The sequence below is a fragment of the Ambystoma mexicanum genome, chromosome 2p, assembly GCF_040938575.1.
Source record: "Ambystoma mexicanum isolate Mex_15411 chromosome 2p, UKY_AmexF1_1, whole genome shotgun sequence".
Classification (NCBI taxonomy): domain Eukaryota; kingdom Metazoa; phylum Chordata; class Amphibia; order Caudata; family Ambystomatidae; genus Ambystoma; species Ambystoma mexicanum.
The window spans coordinates 719,757,774-719,776,717 of NC_090923.1; the positions used below are offsets into that span (position 1 = coordinate 719,757,774).

Here is an 18,944-nt window from a genome sequence, read left to right on the forward strand (position 1 = left end):
CCCTGGCAAGGTATCTCGGCAGATAGGATACCATTACTATGTCATCTAGTTTCACCATACTACAGTCTATTAACCAGAGCAGGTCACTGCAGCTCAAGGAGCGAGGGTGGAAAGGGTGTGTGGTAGATCAGGACTAGCAGGCGCCCAAGGAAGCACTGTTTTCTTCATTTTTAAAATCAGCAAAAACCTAAGCTGTCCCCAACAAGGAGCTTTGACCTACACTATAAAGAAAAAAAAATAAAACACATAGGGTACTTGTCAGGGTGTCTGTCACAAATAAATCCTATACTACCCAAGTTCGGTCCCTACCACTTAGTAAAGAAATACAAACTGTACAGAAATACTGTTGGGTTCACAGGAATGAAAGTTGGCTACTGACCCCCGCCCCTCCCCCAGTGTTACACGTCCTATCCAATAGAGGCCCCTCGCCGCCAACTCTGTTCAGGTCAGTCCAATAAATGTTTCTCGCCCTGTCCTGGGACTAGTTTCTGGCTTTGGTGGTGCCAGCTTTGACTCCATGGCTCCTCTCCCATGGAACCTACTTCCCCACATCTCTACGACTTGTAAGAGATCTCCTAAAACGCATCTTTAACTCTAATGATTAAACCCTTCCTTTTCCCACTGGTGTCCTCCTGGCTCTGACTCACCTCGGTCTTTCTGTACACTGAGGCCTACGGGCGAGTTGCGCCTTACAAATACATTGGCCATTCCAAAGTGACCCCAAATAACACATTTAAAGTAGAAAGAACAAATGAGAACATTACCTCTTTTTCTAGCGTTTTATACCCACACATCGTGTTCACTACACTGGTCTGAAATAAATCAGAAAATGAGAGTTAAAATAAGAATATAGCAAAGGGTACGAACATCTGGGTTAAAAACAGGCATTCAAAGAAAAACAAGCAATTATGCATTAGTTTTTTTTTCTTGTACAATGAATGGTTCTTTGAAACTAATCGGTGGATTTGTCGAATACAATGCGTCAACCATGGGATCTGCTTCAGCAGAATGATCTGTGACGCCCATGTGTCAGTGACAGCAGACTGAAAGCTACAGAGTGGATAATGAAACATAAGGAACAAGCATTGGCAAAGCGAATATGTAGATTATTGCATTTTACATATAGCTAGGAGGTAAGAAATTAGGAACGGCACATAGGGTGAAAGGAATGAGAGCATGGGATGAAATGAATGGCAGTGCTGCGGGGTAAGGTAATCACTTTGGGGTGGAGGAATAAGAAATAAATGGCAACACGAGGAAGAATACAAAAATTCCAATAGATGAAAGCCAGGCCAGCAACATTACACAGGAGCATTGTACAACATACGGGTGCGAGGGGGGGAGGGGGGGGGAGAGCGTCAAGGCCGGGGGGGGGGGGCTGGGGGGGGTTTAAGAGCAACAATGCCCGGGGGGGGGGGGAGAAGAGCGACAAGGCCTGAGGGGGGTTGTGGGGGGAGGAGAGCGTGACAAGGCCTGAGGGGGGGGAGCTGAGAGCGACAAGGCCCGGGGGGGGGGGGGGGGAGAGAGCAACAAGGTCTGAGGGGTGGGGAGAAGCGAAAGCACGAGGGGGAGAAAGGGCAAAAGCGCGAGGGAGGAAAGGGTGAAAGCACAAGTGGGGAGTGACATCTGTTAGTTGAATGTATAATTACAGCCTTTGGCCGTGGTCCTATATTGTACTTTTTATCTCAATGTGATTACTTAAAAGGGCACTGTGTTGTCAGTGGTACTGTACCTCAACTACAACCTGCAGATGTACTTACTTTATTGGAGAAGTGCAGTACCACTGACAGCATTCAGATGTCTTCATAAGAAATCGCATTGAGATTTTTTTTTATGAGGCATCTCGATGTTGTCAGTGGTACTGCACCTCAAATTAATCACTTGTATGGTAACAGTACACAGAAAAGGAAACCTACAGGAGCCCAGCGGGGACAGGGGAGTAGCCGAAATATAGCCCAACTCTCCCTGGCTGTGAAATGAAAGATCACTATGGGGCACCAACTTTGAAAGTGACAGGCACGTGACATGATACAGTACGTTAAACAAGCCACCACTACTGGATCACATTGACATAATGGAATAAGAAATCACATTTCATGTGTCGGCGCTGCACCCCTTTACTCTCAATTTTATCTGTAGAAAAAATGGGGGCAAGCCCCATTTTCATTTCCAGAATAGGAGTGCAGGTGGCTAGGATGAAGAGAGTCCTGAGCTGACCATGTTAGTGGGGTGAAGTGGGCATGGATAGAGTGGGTGGGGCAGGTTTCTGTGTGGGATGGGGTGTTGCGGCAGAAATTGTGGTACCCACAGTAGGTGCTTGAGTGGCTGAAAGAAAAAGTGCAGTCAGACAAACTCAAGAGGTTTAGAGATTCTATGTTCTTCATTTCACAGAAAGTAAAACCATTTCCCGTGCAAGAAGCCACCATCCCCACTTATTCTAGGAATGGTCTAATTTACTATTGTAAGCCAGCCCTAACATATTGGGGGTGTAACATGGAGGGTGAGGTTGGCATTTAGCGATTTAAAGTTCAACACTTTAGTATGTGGGAATAAAGTGCATGTTGACGTTTTCAGTGAAATGAGGGCATCAGAATGGCCGGCTCATGATAAAGCCTGGATACCACCAAAGTTTTTGAACTCACTTTGACCAAGTTGTCAGTATTTAGAATATGCTTGGCATGGCGAGAGCTTCAGCAGATTGATGGCTCTTAGATATGTCCTTGCAGTAAAGCTCTGGAAAGGCGAGGTTTTCAAGAAACGATGCATCATTTTACCACTCAATCAATGGATTATATGAACAGGTGCTGGATATATATTCCTCTCCTTTGACTATCCAGAGTGTTAGTCTGGGATGGTGACACAGTCACCCCACTGTCTCCTTTTCCTGTATGCCATTATACGTCACCTTAATATTGAATTAATATTAAGGAGTATAAGCAGAACTCCGGATAGGTCAACTATTTTCTGTTTGTAATCTGTATCATGTCCAGCCCTACAGATAAGGGGTGTATCAAACACTTGTACTCCCTAAAAATAGGCAAATGCTCCAAAATAAAAATGGGCTGCACAAATACTCCCCCTCCCACCCCCCCAAAATAATAGGAAACAGACACGTAGAACCTGGTTTCAGCCAAGCAGCTCAATTGATGTGTTTGGACCAGTAGCGCATGTAGTACCAGAGGAAGAAATTACTGCCCGATGAGAAGAAGTAAACGTATATCTTTTAATGCACATGAATAACTAGGTGCAACAAAAACATTTCTGTTTTCCAATTAAAACATTTTTACTTGCTTATAAAATACCGCCATTGGGAACTGAACTTACATTTTTGCTCCCTAAATAATAATTTTACTCCTAAAATGTAAATAAAATAGGGAGTAAAATACTCCAACTTCTAAATCTTTCCTGGAGACTGGTCATGCCATATGTTGCTTATTTTAGGTTATTTATGCAGTGCAGATCTACTTTGTTGCTTTCAGAGAGTGCTTTACAAGTCATTGGGAAAAACACATGGTGAGGGAAGCAGATCGCAAGGGATCAGCACAAGGGAGTGTGGAGCTAACAATGAGGGATGGGGAGAAAACTGCCCAGTCCCAGATTAGGTGGGGCGTGGAAGGGGTGGGGACCCAGGCGTTAAGGAGGAGCCAGTCTTTGAAGAGGTGGGTCTTAAGCACATTCCTTAAACTTAAGAGAGGGGATGAGCCTGGTGTTAAGGGGATCCAGGGTCGGTCGGTGTAGACGGGGAAGGCATGTCTTCTGGTGGATCATAGGCCTTCAGTAATGCAGAGCTTAGCTCGGGGACTGGAGGGCGATGGCATTGTAGATCATGCAGAATTTGAAGGTGCTACGAGTGAGCAGCAGGAGCCAGTGCAGTATAACGAAGGTCAGCTCAATACAAATGGGGACATTTGAGTTATTTTCAAGAGGAAAGGAGTAGTTTTAATAGAGTTCTAAATTAAGTACATTTTCTTTCCTAAGGTACTAATTTCAACAAATACATTGTTGTTTGGGGGGCGGGAGGAGAAATCAATCATTACCACAAGTATATGTTTAATGCAGGACTCATTTCAATGTGTACATTTATCAGAATTTTTCACGAGATTGGATACTACAGTTTAATTTTTTTTAATTGCCTGAGGGGTCATTATCGTGGGATAAGGCCCAATTGCAAGTTACGGCCCAAGGCAAAGCTGATGGCCATAAGTTGGCAAAGGGCCATTATCCCAAGTGACAACACCCCTCCCTTGGTTTATATGGGTAATAAAACAGTGCTAATTTCAGCAACGATTTTGAAGTTGTGGTGGTGAAGTAGAATGTGCTAGTTTAATAATGAGCAAAGTTCACAAAGTGGTTTTGGTAAATTAAAGGTGGTTTTATTTTGTAAAGATTCTATAATAAACTGGGATGTACTGCAATTGTGTTTGCATCTAACGCAAGTTCATGCTATGTTTAAGTGAATGGTTTTTATTAACAAATGTGAAAGCATTGTTCCATATTTTAGATTTCACTGTGTAGCTGCATTAGGTTGGATTGCCTAGTTGAAAGGCCCAATGGTGGTATATTGCATTACTGTTTAAATGCAGAGCAATTCTGCTTCTGAAGTCACTGTCAGGAATACAGGCAATACCAGTGGTTATGGACTACATTCCAAACATTTTGGATGGTTGGGAGGAGCTCAACAATGATTTAAATGTGCTAATGCCATTTAATATTTTTTGGAGGCACTGGGCTTGGAGTGTTGCTGGTAGTTTAGGGTGGAAAGGCCAGGTCCAATTTGCACAATCGTAATGCAATGGGCTAAGAGCTATTGTTCGGGAACACCATTGTCGCGAATGGTGGGTTTCAGTGGCTACTAGTTTGAAATATGTATTGGTGATGGGGTATAGAGGACTGGTTCGTCACAGTTTTATGAAAACCTTTCAAGTATCGGGGGATGTAGATAAGGTAATTGAAGTAGTTGGCTGGTGAATTTGCTCACATCTGGATGAGTGATTTTTATTTCCTTTCATTTTCTTTAAAGGTAAATTACTATTGGTCTCTTAATTGCACGTGAATTAGAGGTGCCTTTCTAGGAATGTGAAACAGGAAGATGCCTCGAACATGTTTCCTTTCATTGAATTTACACGTATTCATAGAAAGTGTTTTTGGAGAAATGATCGAGGAAAAGGAGCGTTTAATGGATGCATTACAACTCGGAAAAATTGCACTCAAACAAATCCAGTAAAAAAAAAAAAAAAAAAAAAAAAAATGAAATGGCGTTCAAGGATCGACTTGAGTGGACGTTTACCGGGCCCGTATTTATGGTGTACGTATGGACGGTTCTCTACCTTTGGGTGAGAAGGTAGTGATCCTACCACCGGTGTACAATGCATGCATCATAGGATTCTTGCCATGTTTGAACATTAGCTTCCACGTTTGATTGTCTGTACGAGCCTTCCATTCATGTGTTGAAACCCACACTAGGATTTCTAGGTGGTCTTTTCACAGAGCTATTTACATATACGTTGATCTTCGCCAGCGATATTATGCAGGTCTCGGTTGAACTGCAGTCATGCTCGGACTAAGCGGTGTTGCTTTCGTGGGACCAAGCCAGAGCGGGCACTGGCAGAGGAAGGAGGGAGCTCCCAACCGCACCTCTTCGATAGCGCTACAGCCAAGCGAGACACTAGCCAGCAGACACAGGGACAGACGGGGCCAGGTAATAGAGCAAAAAACAAATGATACACACCATACATGCAATCAGAAACTACCACCATTAATATCCAAACAGAAACAAACTCTCCATTGACATCCGGTCAAATAGCTTAAGCTTCACGAAACCCTGGACACGTAATTCAAATATGCAGATGGGTATCACATTTCAAAAGTATTTATCAATTCTCACATAGCTTAAAGCAATTATAAATATAATTGAAAAAAAATACTGTTTTAACAACATAAAATGCAGCGCCTGCCATTTTGGAACTAAAAATGGCTGCCGACCTCAAAAAATATGATGACCATGCTAAAATAAAGTGCAAAAGAGGCAGCATTTTGGGCAGTAACTGGTGTACTTTAACATAGGTTTAGCCAAAAGATAGGCATTATATGAGTGAACACATAACCAAACACTCCGGGGATATGTGTCCCTCATGTGTCATCCAACCTCATGCCAATAATGTTGGCTTAACGGAGGCACCTCTAGCACCACAGAATAGCCAAACCTAAAAAGGAGGCACGAGAAGTCCTCATGACAGTTTTGAGACGGAATGTAAATTAGGCATGCAAGACTTTGAGATCACGTGGTCTAATGTGGTCACAGTTAGGGTTTGCATCCTGTAAAAGAAATGCACATTCAGGAGTGTGTGCTCTTGCAGCGGTCTTGTAGTCATACAAAGGCCCTTCTCTTCGGTCTTCTGAGATCTCCTCGCATGAGACTCGAGCACAAACAGTCTAAAATTGTGAAGTTAAACCGTCCCAGATTCCCAAGACTTTATCTCAAGTAAAGGAAAGCAGGCGTTCTTGGCAGAAACTTTAATATGTGCCCCACTGAGACCGGGTTAAAGGACGTTGGCACACACATGTAAATATGTACAGTCAAGTTCTTCCAATGGGCACAAATTTGTCTCACTGGCATCTGAACATTTAGAATTTATCCTACAGGCAGCGGTGGACTGGGACTCAAAAGAGGACCTTGACATTATTTTGAAAGTGTCACAAATTACACAAAGCTCAATCCTTTTCCAATGAGAAAATCTGGCAATAAAAAAAAAAAAAAAGAGGCTCGGGATGCAGAGGTCTGCTGGGAAATCGCCAGTGTTCTCTATAAGCCAGTGCACCCCTGCCTACAGGTGACCACAGCATCTTTGAAAGTATGGATTATCAAAGCAAGTCATTAAACGCCCCTATTAGTAAAGGTTCAGAGACACCAACCTGATTCGTTATGCAGCAAGTGTATGGGACACCGCATGCCAGTGGACCACTCCCAGAGCAATCGTGGTATTGGTTTTTCCCCCAGTCTTTGAAATCTTCACCACCGCAACACTTGAACTGAAAGAAATCAGAATTTAGAACAAAATGTATGCTAAGTGGAGAGACTGTCGAGTCCTCGTGTTCTGGCCAATGAACGGAGGTGCTGCCGACAGTATTGTTCACAACAGGGAAGGGGGCAGCGAGCAGCCGTTTAGCCGAACACAGACTTCAACATAACAAACAGGTAACAAATCACTCCTCCCTGGATTTATACAGAGTAGTTGAATCGAGGACTTATCACCACAACATAGGGACTGGCAACCTACGGCTCCGCATATATTTTGTCTTACTATTCCCACAATCTGGAATACAAGATTACAGGCCCCTCCTGCACAAAAGTTGCTGTTCTAAACATATGGTCCGCAATGTACCCCAACAGAAGCAGACAAGGAAACTAGCAGGGTCGCTTCTACGGGGTACACCGATGACCAGTGAACAGGTTTCATTTTGCCATTAAATACATTGAAACTTCAAGCCCAAAACAAAACTGATTTCACCGAAAGGCAATAGTGCACAGTGAATGTGAATATACACAAGGCCAACTTACTAAGGTTCTTTGTTCGCATTTTCTTAGCGAACCTAGTTTAGGGGGAAGGTTTCAGTTAAGGTCCTTCTGTAGGTGTGCATTTCTGGTTCTAAGGATAGGATTGGTTCATAGAAAGGGCTGGTTTTCTTTAGTATGAAAACCAGGTCTAGCCGACGCACTTGAACGCTGGATGGCCTTGCATCCACCTGCCCACCTCTTGGTTTATGCACAGGTAAGGATTGACACAGTAAGAGGCACTTTAGAAGGAAAGTAATAGTTAAAGTAGGCTGGACTAGAGTAGATACCACAGGTATAATAGCCTAGCCAACACTGAAGAATTCCAGTAGCAATCTGTTCTGTTTTTGGCAAATCCTATAGCCAATAGGACTCGCTGTTAAATAATGGATAGGTACTGGATTGGGAATAAGGGGATGAGCAGGGAAAGGAAGCAGAGGATTGCCTTTCAGGAATGGACGAATGATGCAAGTCTATCCACACATTAACACATTTAACTGCAACACGAATACGAATAGTCCACCTGCGTTATGCCTGTCAAACACGATATGTTGGACATCCAGCCACTATTTTCTTCACCAGTTAGTTTCTGATAAGAAAAACTGCACAGATCTTAAAATCAGACTGAAGTGCTACTGCTCAAAACTTAAGAGCAATCAACAAGGTTATTCAAGTCACATCCGACCCTGCGTACTCTAGTTCCAAGCGGAGGCATGATGTGTCTGTCTAAAGTTCAGCTAGGTGCGGCTGGGTGTGGAACATAATTGTGGATTTATCAGAAAGGCGTGAAGAACCTGTGCTAGTGTGGCAATGAAGAGATTAAACAGCAGACCAAGCGGCATACAAAAGTCTCTCACTAACACAGGGCTATTGCTTAAAGAGGGCGACTCAAACAGCTGTTTAATCTGGTCCTCTGCACGCCCCTTTCCCACCTATGCGATTCGGCATACACAAATACAAGGGATGGCACACTTCTTGACCAGCTTGCATCCCTGGCTCGGAAACAGTATCTTGATGAGCGGGAGGGGAGGGGGAGGCATTTTTTAAAGGTCCCATTTTTTTTGCCATTTCCCTCCCACTTTTACATGGAATGACCCTACCAGAGATGACCAATGTTCCCGATCAGGCCACTTCCGTAAAGCAGCTGCAGGGCCATGTTAGCCACAAAGTGGTAGAGGTTGAGCACCTTTATTCCATCTCAAAAGACTGCATTAATAAAACGCCACCATTTGGTTATTCATGCAGTCAATTATCAATTATTTTCCTGATTTTAAATTAATCTCTCACCTCAGTCCAGACTGAAGGCCTGGAAAGGATGCCCAGCATGTCATGTTTATCATTCAAGACATTCTGGCTAATTTTCACCACTCAAAGTTTGGGCTAATGACCAGGAGAACCTGAAAGCAAAGTAAGGGTTAACTGGATGTTTGGAATTTAGTTGGGGGTTAAAGAAAGGTCTTAATAGCAAACCTGTTTTTGAACAAAGTCCATGATGTTTTTGAAGTCGAGGTCGTCATAATAATTCACAATCCCTCGTCGAATATTTGAGTTTAAGAAATCTAGAGTCTGGAACAGAAAACAAAGAAATAAAACGAAAACAATCCAGAAATACAAATTATAATTACAAACCTGCTCGAGAAGCTCTTTTGTCAAGGCTCCACTGGATGACAAAGTAAAGAATTGTAGCCTCTAGTATTGAGTGCTCAAAGAACAATAATGCTGGTTAAACAGAACCCCCATCACCTTCGTTCTTTAGGTGTGCCTCAGGGATGATTCATGATTCCACATGCCTAGTGCAAAAAAGTCTACGCACAGGGAGGCAGAGTCATTTATTTACATGCTTGCTTTCAAACACGGAAATAAACAAAAGACTGCCAGCTCACTGTGCAAGCAAGTAGGGGGCGAAGTACAGGAATCTTTGTTGTGAAGCTCGAGAACGTAGGAGCTGTAAAGGGAGTAGCCCTGACCTCCCTCAGCCTTCACCTGAACCATTCCCTCTCCCCTCCCCCACACCGGTATCCCTACTCCATCCAATCCCCCCCCCCTCAATCCTTTATCTCGCAGCTAATCCTGGTTGCACTAGTTTGTGGATTACTCATAGGTGGATCGAGGTCCTGTAGGGCTTGTTAAGTTTATGGTCCATTTCCAACACCATGCTGAACAGAAACAAATATTTTCTTTCTTTCTGCGTGTTGTGGGTGAGGCGGGAAATGGAGGCCCCAATCTTTGTGGGTCAAGTTTTGGGACCTTAGGCAGGCATTACTCCTACTGAATTTCCCATCACCCTCTTGCTTTGTCTTCACTGTCCCCCAGGCTTGCCTGGCCACACCTTGTATTGCTCGCCTGCAAGTGCTAAGGAGCAGCCGGGCTGCTGTAGGCACAAGCATTGGCAGCATTACATGGACCCGCTGCAACAGCACAACACCTATAAAGCCCCCCAAAGCCAACCATACACTGCCACCCTCGTCCCTTTCATGGTGCACCCAAACTATAGTTCTCTTCTGCAACCCCTTTACGGGAGCTGCCAGAACCTGTCCTTTTAACCTGATGGCCCATTTAGATGTGACCGGTGACAAATTAAAACAAATGATACTTTCAAACAAAAAGGAACAAAACATCCAAAAATAAGCATTTCACCACTAATTAACAAATGGTCAATGGACATGTGGTGATCTACCCTGCCTTACATTCATCTCTGTCACTACACCTACACCCTTTTGAAATGTGTGGGGCTAACAGTACAGGCTTTGTCAGTGCTTGTTATGTTCTCTTACAGGCATCAACACCAGACAGCCAAGAAACCATTCCAGGTCAGAGGGAGAACAAGGAAGAAGATTGAATATATCCCTTTGAGAAGCAGCCGACAGTCAACAGTAGAGCTTACACCTTCAGGATATATTTTGAAAAGTAACCAAAGAGGGCTAACATTGTTTAAACAACCTTTCATTGAGTTTTACACAACAGGTGTATCAGAGGTTACAGCAAAGCTCTTCACTTAACACCAGCACCGGTTTCCTGGTCAGAGGCTTCCATCCCCACCCCTCACCCCTTTTGCAGATTGTCAGATTTCTGTGGCCACCCGCTATGTTTGTACACAATTTGGTGCCTACGTTTAATAACATCCATCTCCGTTTTCCACGCTCCAATTGTAAAGGTATTGGAACTCATCCATCTTTCTTCTGCCATCGCTCGTTAGGCCACTATACACGCTATGAGAAAGCCCTCATCATATCTGTCCATTTCCTCATCTTCCCAAATCCGGACTACAACACATTTTCTCACTGTATATGCAGCCACAATGAATGGTTTCAGTGGCAGTCAAAGTGAACTCTTTGGGACCAAGCCGGGTTGGATTCTGATTTACCTGCCTGTGGCCAATCAATCGGTGGCATCTGCAGACTCCAATATCTTTAAATCGGGGCTCTGTAAACCATGGCTCTCCAGAACATTCTGACTAAAATTCCCATGATTGATCAAAATGGACTATTCTGCGTAGGGAGCGGCCTTCAGTTTGCTTACTCATTTGATCTACAACGCCTCTATTCTGGGGATCAACTTTTGAGAGATGGGAGCAGTCTAGATCCGTGGGCATTAAATCATTGGCCTTACTCTCCCATAAACTCGGGAAAAGGGAAATGAACACATCTTGGTCAGACAATCCATAGCTATTCCACATAATTAGGAAAACTCTCCTTAACCTGGTAGAGCAGAAGGTTCTCCCTCTATACCTTTACAAACATTACAGGGGAGGGTTATTTCAGTGTTGGGCGCTACCACCATCTTCACCATTGTTGCATTGACGACATCTAATATACACAAAAAGGTACACTCTTGCCATGAAAGTCCCTTCAATGGATGGACGCAGGCATTTTACACGGGACCAAGTTAACACAATGCTGGTGCTGTGCAACCATGTACTAAGGCTGGAAATATCAAGTGGTCTCCTACCTGGTGTCGGAAGATCAGGGCCACAATTCCTCCTACAAGTTCCAGAATCAAGCAGGCTCCCAGGGTGTACATGAACTGAAATCAAAAAGGTGGAAGTGCCATTATTACATGGGGTGGGCTCGGATTTAATTGCAAAGCTTTTAATCTGAAAGGTTTCAGATTGTTAAAGGGATGGTCTAGTAAAAATTTTTATTTAAAAAATAGATAGGCCACATAAAAAAAAATACTAGCATCCTCCGTTTTAAAACTTCCTGTGTAAAATTTTGAGCTATTCAAGCTCAAAATTCGAAAAAGCAAGCACAGGGGCGCAGCCATTTTGTGAAATGGAGGCCCTCCTGTGCTGGCTTTTGCTTTTGCAGCACTAATGAAGGAAAAGCCAGCCAGCTGTAGTAAAAGTCTACCGCTGGGTGGCTTTCCCTTCATTAGTGCCGGGACTCGGAGGACGCGGACCGGAGACCAGAGCAGGAAAGCTGCAGCTGAATCTCGGTAAGTGCTATTTATTTTTTTTTACAAAAAATAAGCACTAGCTGTGGTTTTTTTTTCTAAGTTTTCCGGGCTGTTTTAAAACGGAGGATGCTAGTATTTTTTTTTATGTGGCCTATCTATTTTTTAAATAACATTTTTTACTAGACCATCCCTTTAAGGTATGACAAAGACATACATCGCTGCCCCTTCTCCTTGGCACACCTAGCCATGTGGTGGTGCAAGAACGTATGCCTCCTTACTGTTACTTTACCACCAACTCCTTCTCCTCTCATTATGGTGCTAGATTTGACCTTTGTGGATTGGAGCGAAAATATATTTCCTGGTGCAACTCAGCTGGTGGGGCCCTAGGCCTACGATTGCCCTATCACACGACCAACACCTACACATCAAATCCACTTTTCTGAAGTGCAAAAAAAAGTTGCTTGCTTATTTTTCCTTGAAAAACTTGCTATGTCCAGATATGGTTCATGGATGTTTGTATATGAGAATATAGGAATTTAAACCAAAGAACCCACATGCTATGCATTAACTCTATGTAAATAACCAGGCCCACCACTGTTTTGAATAAGCCAATTATTTGTTTTCTCACCTTGTAATTTATGAGCCTAAAAATCAATTGCACTTGCATCTCAACTATTCAAGTTAAGTTCAAAAACTGTACAACTTTAATAACCTCTGCAATGTACTTTCAACACAGTAACTTCATTATAAATATTGGAATGCAGCATTTTTAGTATCTATTTAAATCAGCTATCCCTTACCAACATGCTATTAACATCTTATCAATATTATTCAACTGCCCAACATAACAACTACAAAAAAGGTTGTCGCCAAAACCTAAGATACCCATAATTTATATTAATTTCCAAATGTCCTTTAAATTATAACTGTTCACACCAAATTTCATACAATTCGATAAGACACACAATTGTCTTTTAATTCATTATTCCAATTAGTTGATAATTTCATTTACATTCTTAAAAAGAATTAAATCATAACTATCATAACAGATCAAAGATATCTCAGTGCATTTCTCAAAGATACGGATTTACCAGACCTACAGAAAGAACAGATATGTTGAGATTTTAGACCTTTGCCCCAAATATTTATCAGACTAGTTTTGACGTAGGACAGGAGTCTGCAACCTGTGGCTCTTGAGAGGTTTTCGACTAGAGCCCTGATCTAGGGCATTGTGTTACCAAATGGTGGGTACTTTCTAACACTAAGGACGGACCGCAGCATCCTATGGTATACATCGGATAGCACCCATTAAAAGAAACAAGGGGAGTAAATTAAGCCGTAGTAGCATCAGCAATCTTCAGTTTGTAACTTTGAAATATTGTTATAGATTTGGGTTTGCAAGACAGAAATGTTTTGAGTCACGTATTCTTTTAATGGTTTCTTTCTCGATAAATATGCAACATTGTTACCCCAATGCCATTTCTGTCTAAGTTCTTCCTTTATTTGGAAAAGCTTTCAATCAACTGTGCATCCTATTTTAAATTCTTCACAAGGCTTCACATATTGCCATAAGGTTGTATTCATATTATTTCTGATGAATGCACCAAGAAGGACTAGTAAGGTATGGTCATATGTGGTGCACGGTTTTAGGAATAAGATGCTCCGTCCATACGTTGCCATAGTTGTAAAGAACATTGACCCCAGTTCCTTATGTATACTTTATACCAGAATACTTCAAGGAAGTTACAGATCTCCACAGCCTATATTCCAGCTTATTTTTAGATGCATCTTTGTGCAGACATACTCCTGAGAGTTAATCGCTTTTAGTGTCACCAACTATCGCACCTATATATTTTAAATACACCACTTGTAAAACCATATAATGTATGTACCAATATTTATAGTTTCCATCCCTATTTGTACCAAAAACCATGATGTTCGTTTTTTCAAAATGTCGTTAAATGATGAATACGTGCTACAATAATGCGCCTAAAACCTACTAGTGTATGGTCCATCAATATAAGCGTACCCCATCCATTTGCTCTAGACCAATGTTAGGGACAGTTATTCACTCCAAGGATTTCTTCTGGCATGTCCATGGTATACATATATCAGAGGTGAGATCACACCCCTGCTTAAGGCCCATACTCCTGTTTTTCTGGTATATTATCCAACCAATACAGTCACATTTTAAACATTTGCATCATAACACTCCTGTATCATGCTCAGTAATCCTAAAGTTATTTCCCATTTTCGAAATGCATTCCAAAGACATTACAACAATTAACCCCATTATATTCTGCAATACATCTATAAACAACAGGGGGAAGGGGCGGGGGGGGGGGGGGGGGGGATTTGCCATTCTTTGTTCGCGGTGTCAAATATTGCAATGCTAACACATTGTGGGTTGTTGCCCAGACATAATCCTGTCTGAGATGAGTAATTTCTTTTTCAGACACCCAATTAGTTAAGCCATCTAACATGTTTGCAAACATTTTGCCAGGTGAATACAGCATTTCTAATAGCCCATAATTACCTAGGTTCGCACGGCTCCCTTTTTAGATTCACGGGTATGAGCAATCGTTTTCAAGACGGAGCAATACAATTCTCACCTGCCATTTTACCAAATAGTCGAAGTAAGATGTGTGACCACATGGCAGGTTTCTTTTTGCAAGGTGTCAGCAGGGCCATCTGGGCCTGGATAGCATGGTGATTTCATCTTTTTAATAATGGCTAATGCATTTTAGTTTGTCTTTACATATTTGTATCCATTTCTAACAATTTGTCCCAGGACTAATACTAGTCAAATGTGGTCACCTCAAATATCTGCTCTTCGATTCATTTCGATTGGTCTATCCGTCTCTCTAAATTGTTGCCAAACTTTATGAACCATTGATTTGACACCTTCAGCATGATCTGCCAGCGAAGGTTTTGCGCAGAATGACCTACAAGAACTGACTTAAAGACATCTTGACTTCACAAATGCATACACCCAGTTCTAGATTTGCTATAAACATGTACAGTGTGGCCTAAGAATCACTTGCGCTTAGCAATATCATATTTCATTTTGCAAGCCTTCTCTACTCTCCATATGCACCCGTTTATTGACATTGGAAGCATAATAAACAGTATGTGATGCGATCCATTCCATGAGACTAAATCGAAGGACTGCCAGAATACATATTTGCAATGTGTATTTAATACTGCAATATTATGTTCATGCCAAATAAGATTACCACTTCAGTTTCTTTCCATATTTCCAGTATCAGGATTCATGATTTTTAAAAATGGAGGCTAAACTTAATGTGTCATGATCACTATACTTATCAAAAGTAATCTTCAAATGTCTGACTTTAAGGCGCATCACTTGGAAACATAATGGTGTAGATGTTCTTACACATCCCCCAAATGAATTTCTGAGCATGGCTTCTGCTGTTCTACCACTAGGCATTACAAAATCATTATTCCCACTATATTCCTCTACCGCCAACTCCCTCCGGGTCAGTCATTTATCAAAGAAACGAGCTGGGGTAGATCTCCGTCTTCGGCCTCCCTCTGGAACAGCCTCCCTGCTACTCTAAAACTTGAGGAGAACCATCTCTGGTTCCGGAAGCACCTCAAGACATTCCTCTTCTTCTGCCTTCGCTCCCCCTCTCCCCTGCTGATCTGTCTCTCTTGGCACCGTGCACCTGGTCACCCTCTGTCCTCCGGGCCCAGGTACCTGCTCACCTTGCCACCCTCCTGCACTGCCTCCGGGCCACCCCTTGCACTACCCATACAGCCCTTCCCACCCCCTTTTTCTTCCTACACCTATCAGCAGACCTACCCTGTCTGCTGCCTTAAACCTAGCACTTGCCAATTGCTGGCTGCACTACCACTGTTTTGTTGACTTTATTATTTATCTGTTTCTCCTTTGCTTCGCACTTTCCACTCCCCCCCCCTTACATGCACTTTTCCCCCTCCCCCTCTACTATGCACTTGCACGTTCTCAATGTCACTGGGCCTAGTAACATTGTTGTTTTCTTCTCCCATGTTCCCCTCCCTTGCCTTGTTACGCTCTGCAACACTTGTGTTACGAGTGTGATAGAAATAAAATATCAATGAAGACTATTGGCCTCCCTGTGCATCGATCAATGAAGACCATTGGCATCCCTGTGCATTGATCCTAGCATCTATCATGTTGTGTTTCCACTGTGTGCGTAGAAATTCCCCCATTTCATTTCCCAAAACGATTATTTCTGTAACATTTAACATGATCTCAGTGTGCAATCCTCTTGGTGCGTTATAGACATTAGCAATTATTTTCAGTTCTGTTTTTTTCTTATCCATTACCAATTAAAAAAGCGCCGGTATTGCTTATACTCTTTAAATTAGTTTTTAGCACCAATTTTCAGGCCACCAGCGGTCTGCCATGAAAGTCTAATGGTGAGTCGAGAAACTGTGTGAAAGCCATACATATTCTATAGCAGAAATTAACCAGGCTCCTTGCAAAATAATTAGGCCTTGGGTTTTCAAAATGTCATACCCCTCAGATCTATGTGCAGGCCCCGTAGCATTCCAGGAAAGTAACATGAGGCTCAATAGCTCAGAGCTAGGATCTTAGTTGTGATTTCAAGCCAAGTATTGTAGATCTCCCTGCCCAAGAATTCTGATCTTTCACTGGTGTGGCATTCGTGGCTGCGTCATCAATTAATAGCCAGCTGCTCTCTTCATTCGAGGTGATCTTAATCCTCAACACTGTCTTTTCCGACATCCGTTTTTGAATTTGTATCATCCCTATGAAAATCAAACCCATCTTTAAATAAAATTGTCTGCAGTATCAAATTTACTTTATGGAATGAACAATACTCTTATATCCCATATTAGCTGGAGGAACTTCTATATAGTCAATATCCTTACTCAGAGTACATTTATAAAACATAAGTGTGACATAATTGAACAGGTTCCCGTTTAACATTATAGTAGTTCCAAACACCTTGTACATTAAAAGCTTTATATTGCATTTATACTCATTAAAATCAGTTTCCTTATTTACAGTTGAAATGCACGATTTGTTTTCCATTTCGAGAGCAGGATTCAGTAGCTTTACCCCAGATAGTCCTAACCTTTGTAGCTTTAGGTATTGTAATTGTTTCCACTGCTTCCAGCATAAAGAATTAAATCAATTGTTTCGCCATCTGATTCCTGCTGAAAGTTTGTTACAGCTGACTCTGGTTTTGTTACACATTCCCCCCCCCCCTCTCCCCCCCCAGTACCACTTTTTGACTTCAGTTTGCTTTCGTTTTTCTTTCATGTTGGAATAAGTGGCTCGGTGTGTAACAGTTCAGAGACTTACTGCTTTTTCTTGTTATTCCTGATTAATTTCTTTTTATTGCCTTGTAGCAAGACTGAATGTGCACAGATTGCCATCACTGGAGGCACTTCTATTCCTTCTTTTGCTCATATTTGAATCAATTTCAGTGCTTGCCGAAGTTGAATCCCCCATTCATTTGTTTTCTCTGAAGTAATAACAGCCAAGCTTGCTTCTTTTATTATACCCACATTTTCCTGTTCTCATACGGAGTGGACTAAGTTACATTTAGGGTTACTATTACAGGTTTTTCAATTAGTTTAAAAAGAGTGTCATATTTGCTTTGTTCTTTCTGAATCTCAATAAGATGTTAATGAATGTAATGTAAAATTATCAGACGAAGATGGTGGCATCGCAATACTTGAAGCTGTCGGCCTCAAAGGGCCATCAATTGTATCAGAGAAGCAATAAAGTTTAGGGGAGGCCGTTAAGCTTTCAGATATCACATGTGGTCAGTAAAATTGTTAATCGGTACAAGCAATGGCCTCATTACCCTAACTTCAGGCTAGAACGTATCGAGGAGCAAGTTGTTATGAATTAAAGGACTGCCTGTTTTGCGATTGCTAAAGTCCATTACTTCATGACTTGTAGGGCCATTTGAATCCACCAGCCTTTAGTTGGCGACTAGGGTTTTCCCTTTGCAAATCAATAAAATGTGTTCTACTAGGTTAGGATTGTTAAGCACCAAGTAGGGCGTGTCCCCGGACCTTGAGGGGTCCCATAGCCTTGCTCTGACCATCGTGTCTCCACATATCACTCTCTACCCCAGCTACTTAACCTACACTTCTGCCATCACCTCAGCTGGCCCTGTATTTTTCCTAGTTTCACTATGGAACAAACATTAAGTTTCACAGAGGAACAAAATAAATGAAATCATCCATGGCCCAATTCTTTTCAACATGCAGGGAGCCAACCAGCACATCACGTCCACTACATCAGGAGATGAACTCCTAAAGCTCAAGAAATTTTTTTTCAGAATAGAAGTGCATGGACATTTTTTACGCGAGTATCTCAAAGCCAATCTAGTACCCATGGGTCTGCTAGTCAGAAACGAACCAGTCCTCTTCCTTGAAGACCTGGAGTGTATGCTTGGATTCAGCAAAATTTCCAGCAAGTATAGTAAGAGCCATCAGATCCCTACTACAACAGCACAAATAATCCATATCAAAATTCAAGAAGAATTCTCCAGAGAGGAAGAGAAATTCCTGTCTAATACCAGTCTGGATAATGCACGTGAAAAACTAGGAAATTAATTCAGTGATCAACTATTTGCTTCAGACACCCTGGAAAAGAAACGAAAAAACTGTCCAAAGACACCAAAAATGTTAAACTGGAAAATATATATCTTTGTTTTCTTTGTATTCTGGACTTCAAGGATACAGACAGGGCACAGAACTGAGCAGAAGCACCAAGGCAGAGAAGGACATGGGTTACATTTTCTGATACCTCTAGCTCCGACTCTCTCTGGTCCAGATGATCACTACAACTACGGAGCGCATTTATGCAATAGAAATTTCCCTCACACTCCATTCACCTCTTTTTTTTTAGTAAGAGGGTGTCCCAGACATCCCTTCTGCCCCCCCCCCCCCCGCCGATGCCTAGATTCCAATATCCCGGCTGAAGACAACTGAGAGGGAGGATACGCAA

At 42.3% G+C, this 18,944-nt stretch overlaps 1 protein-coding gene across 1 annotated transcript in view; it reads right to left on the bottom strand.

The window, feature by feature from the left end:
* The window catches only part of TSPAN15 (tetraspanin 15), a 206,518-nt gene that overhangs the window by 79,526 nt on the left and 108,048 nt on the right, over positions 1-18,944 (bottom strand). The window contains exons 3-6 of the mRNA XM_069644316.1: positions 11,501-11,575; positions 9,023-9,118; positions 6,913-7,029; positions 765-812 (exon numbers count right to left, since the gene is read on the bottom strand). Coding sequence (XP_069500417.1) covers positions 765-812; positions 6,913-7,029; positions 9,023-9,118; positions 11,501-11,575 — 336 coding nt within the window. The remainder of the gene's footprint in view (positions 1-764; positions 813-6,912; positions 7,030-9,022; positions 9,119-11,500; positions 11,576-18,944) is intronic.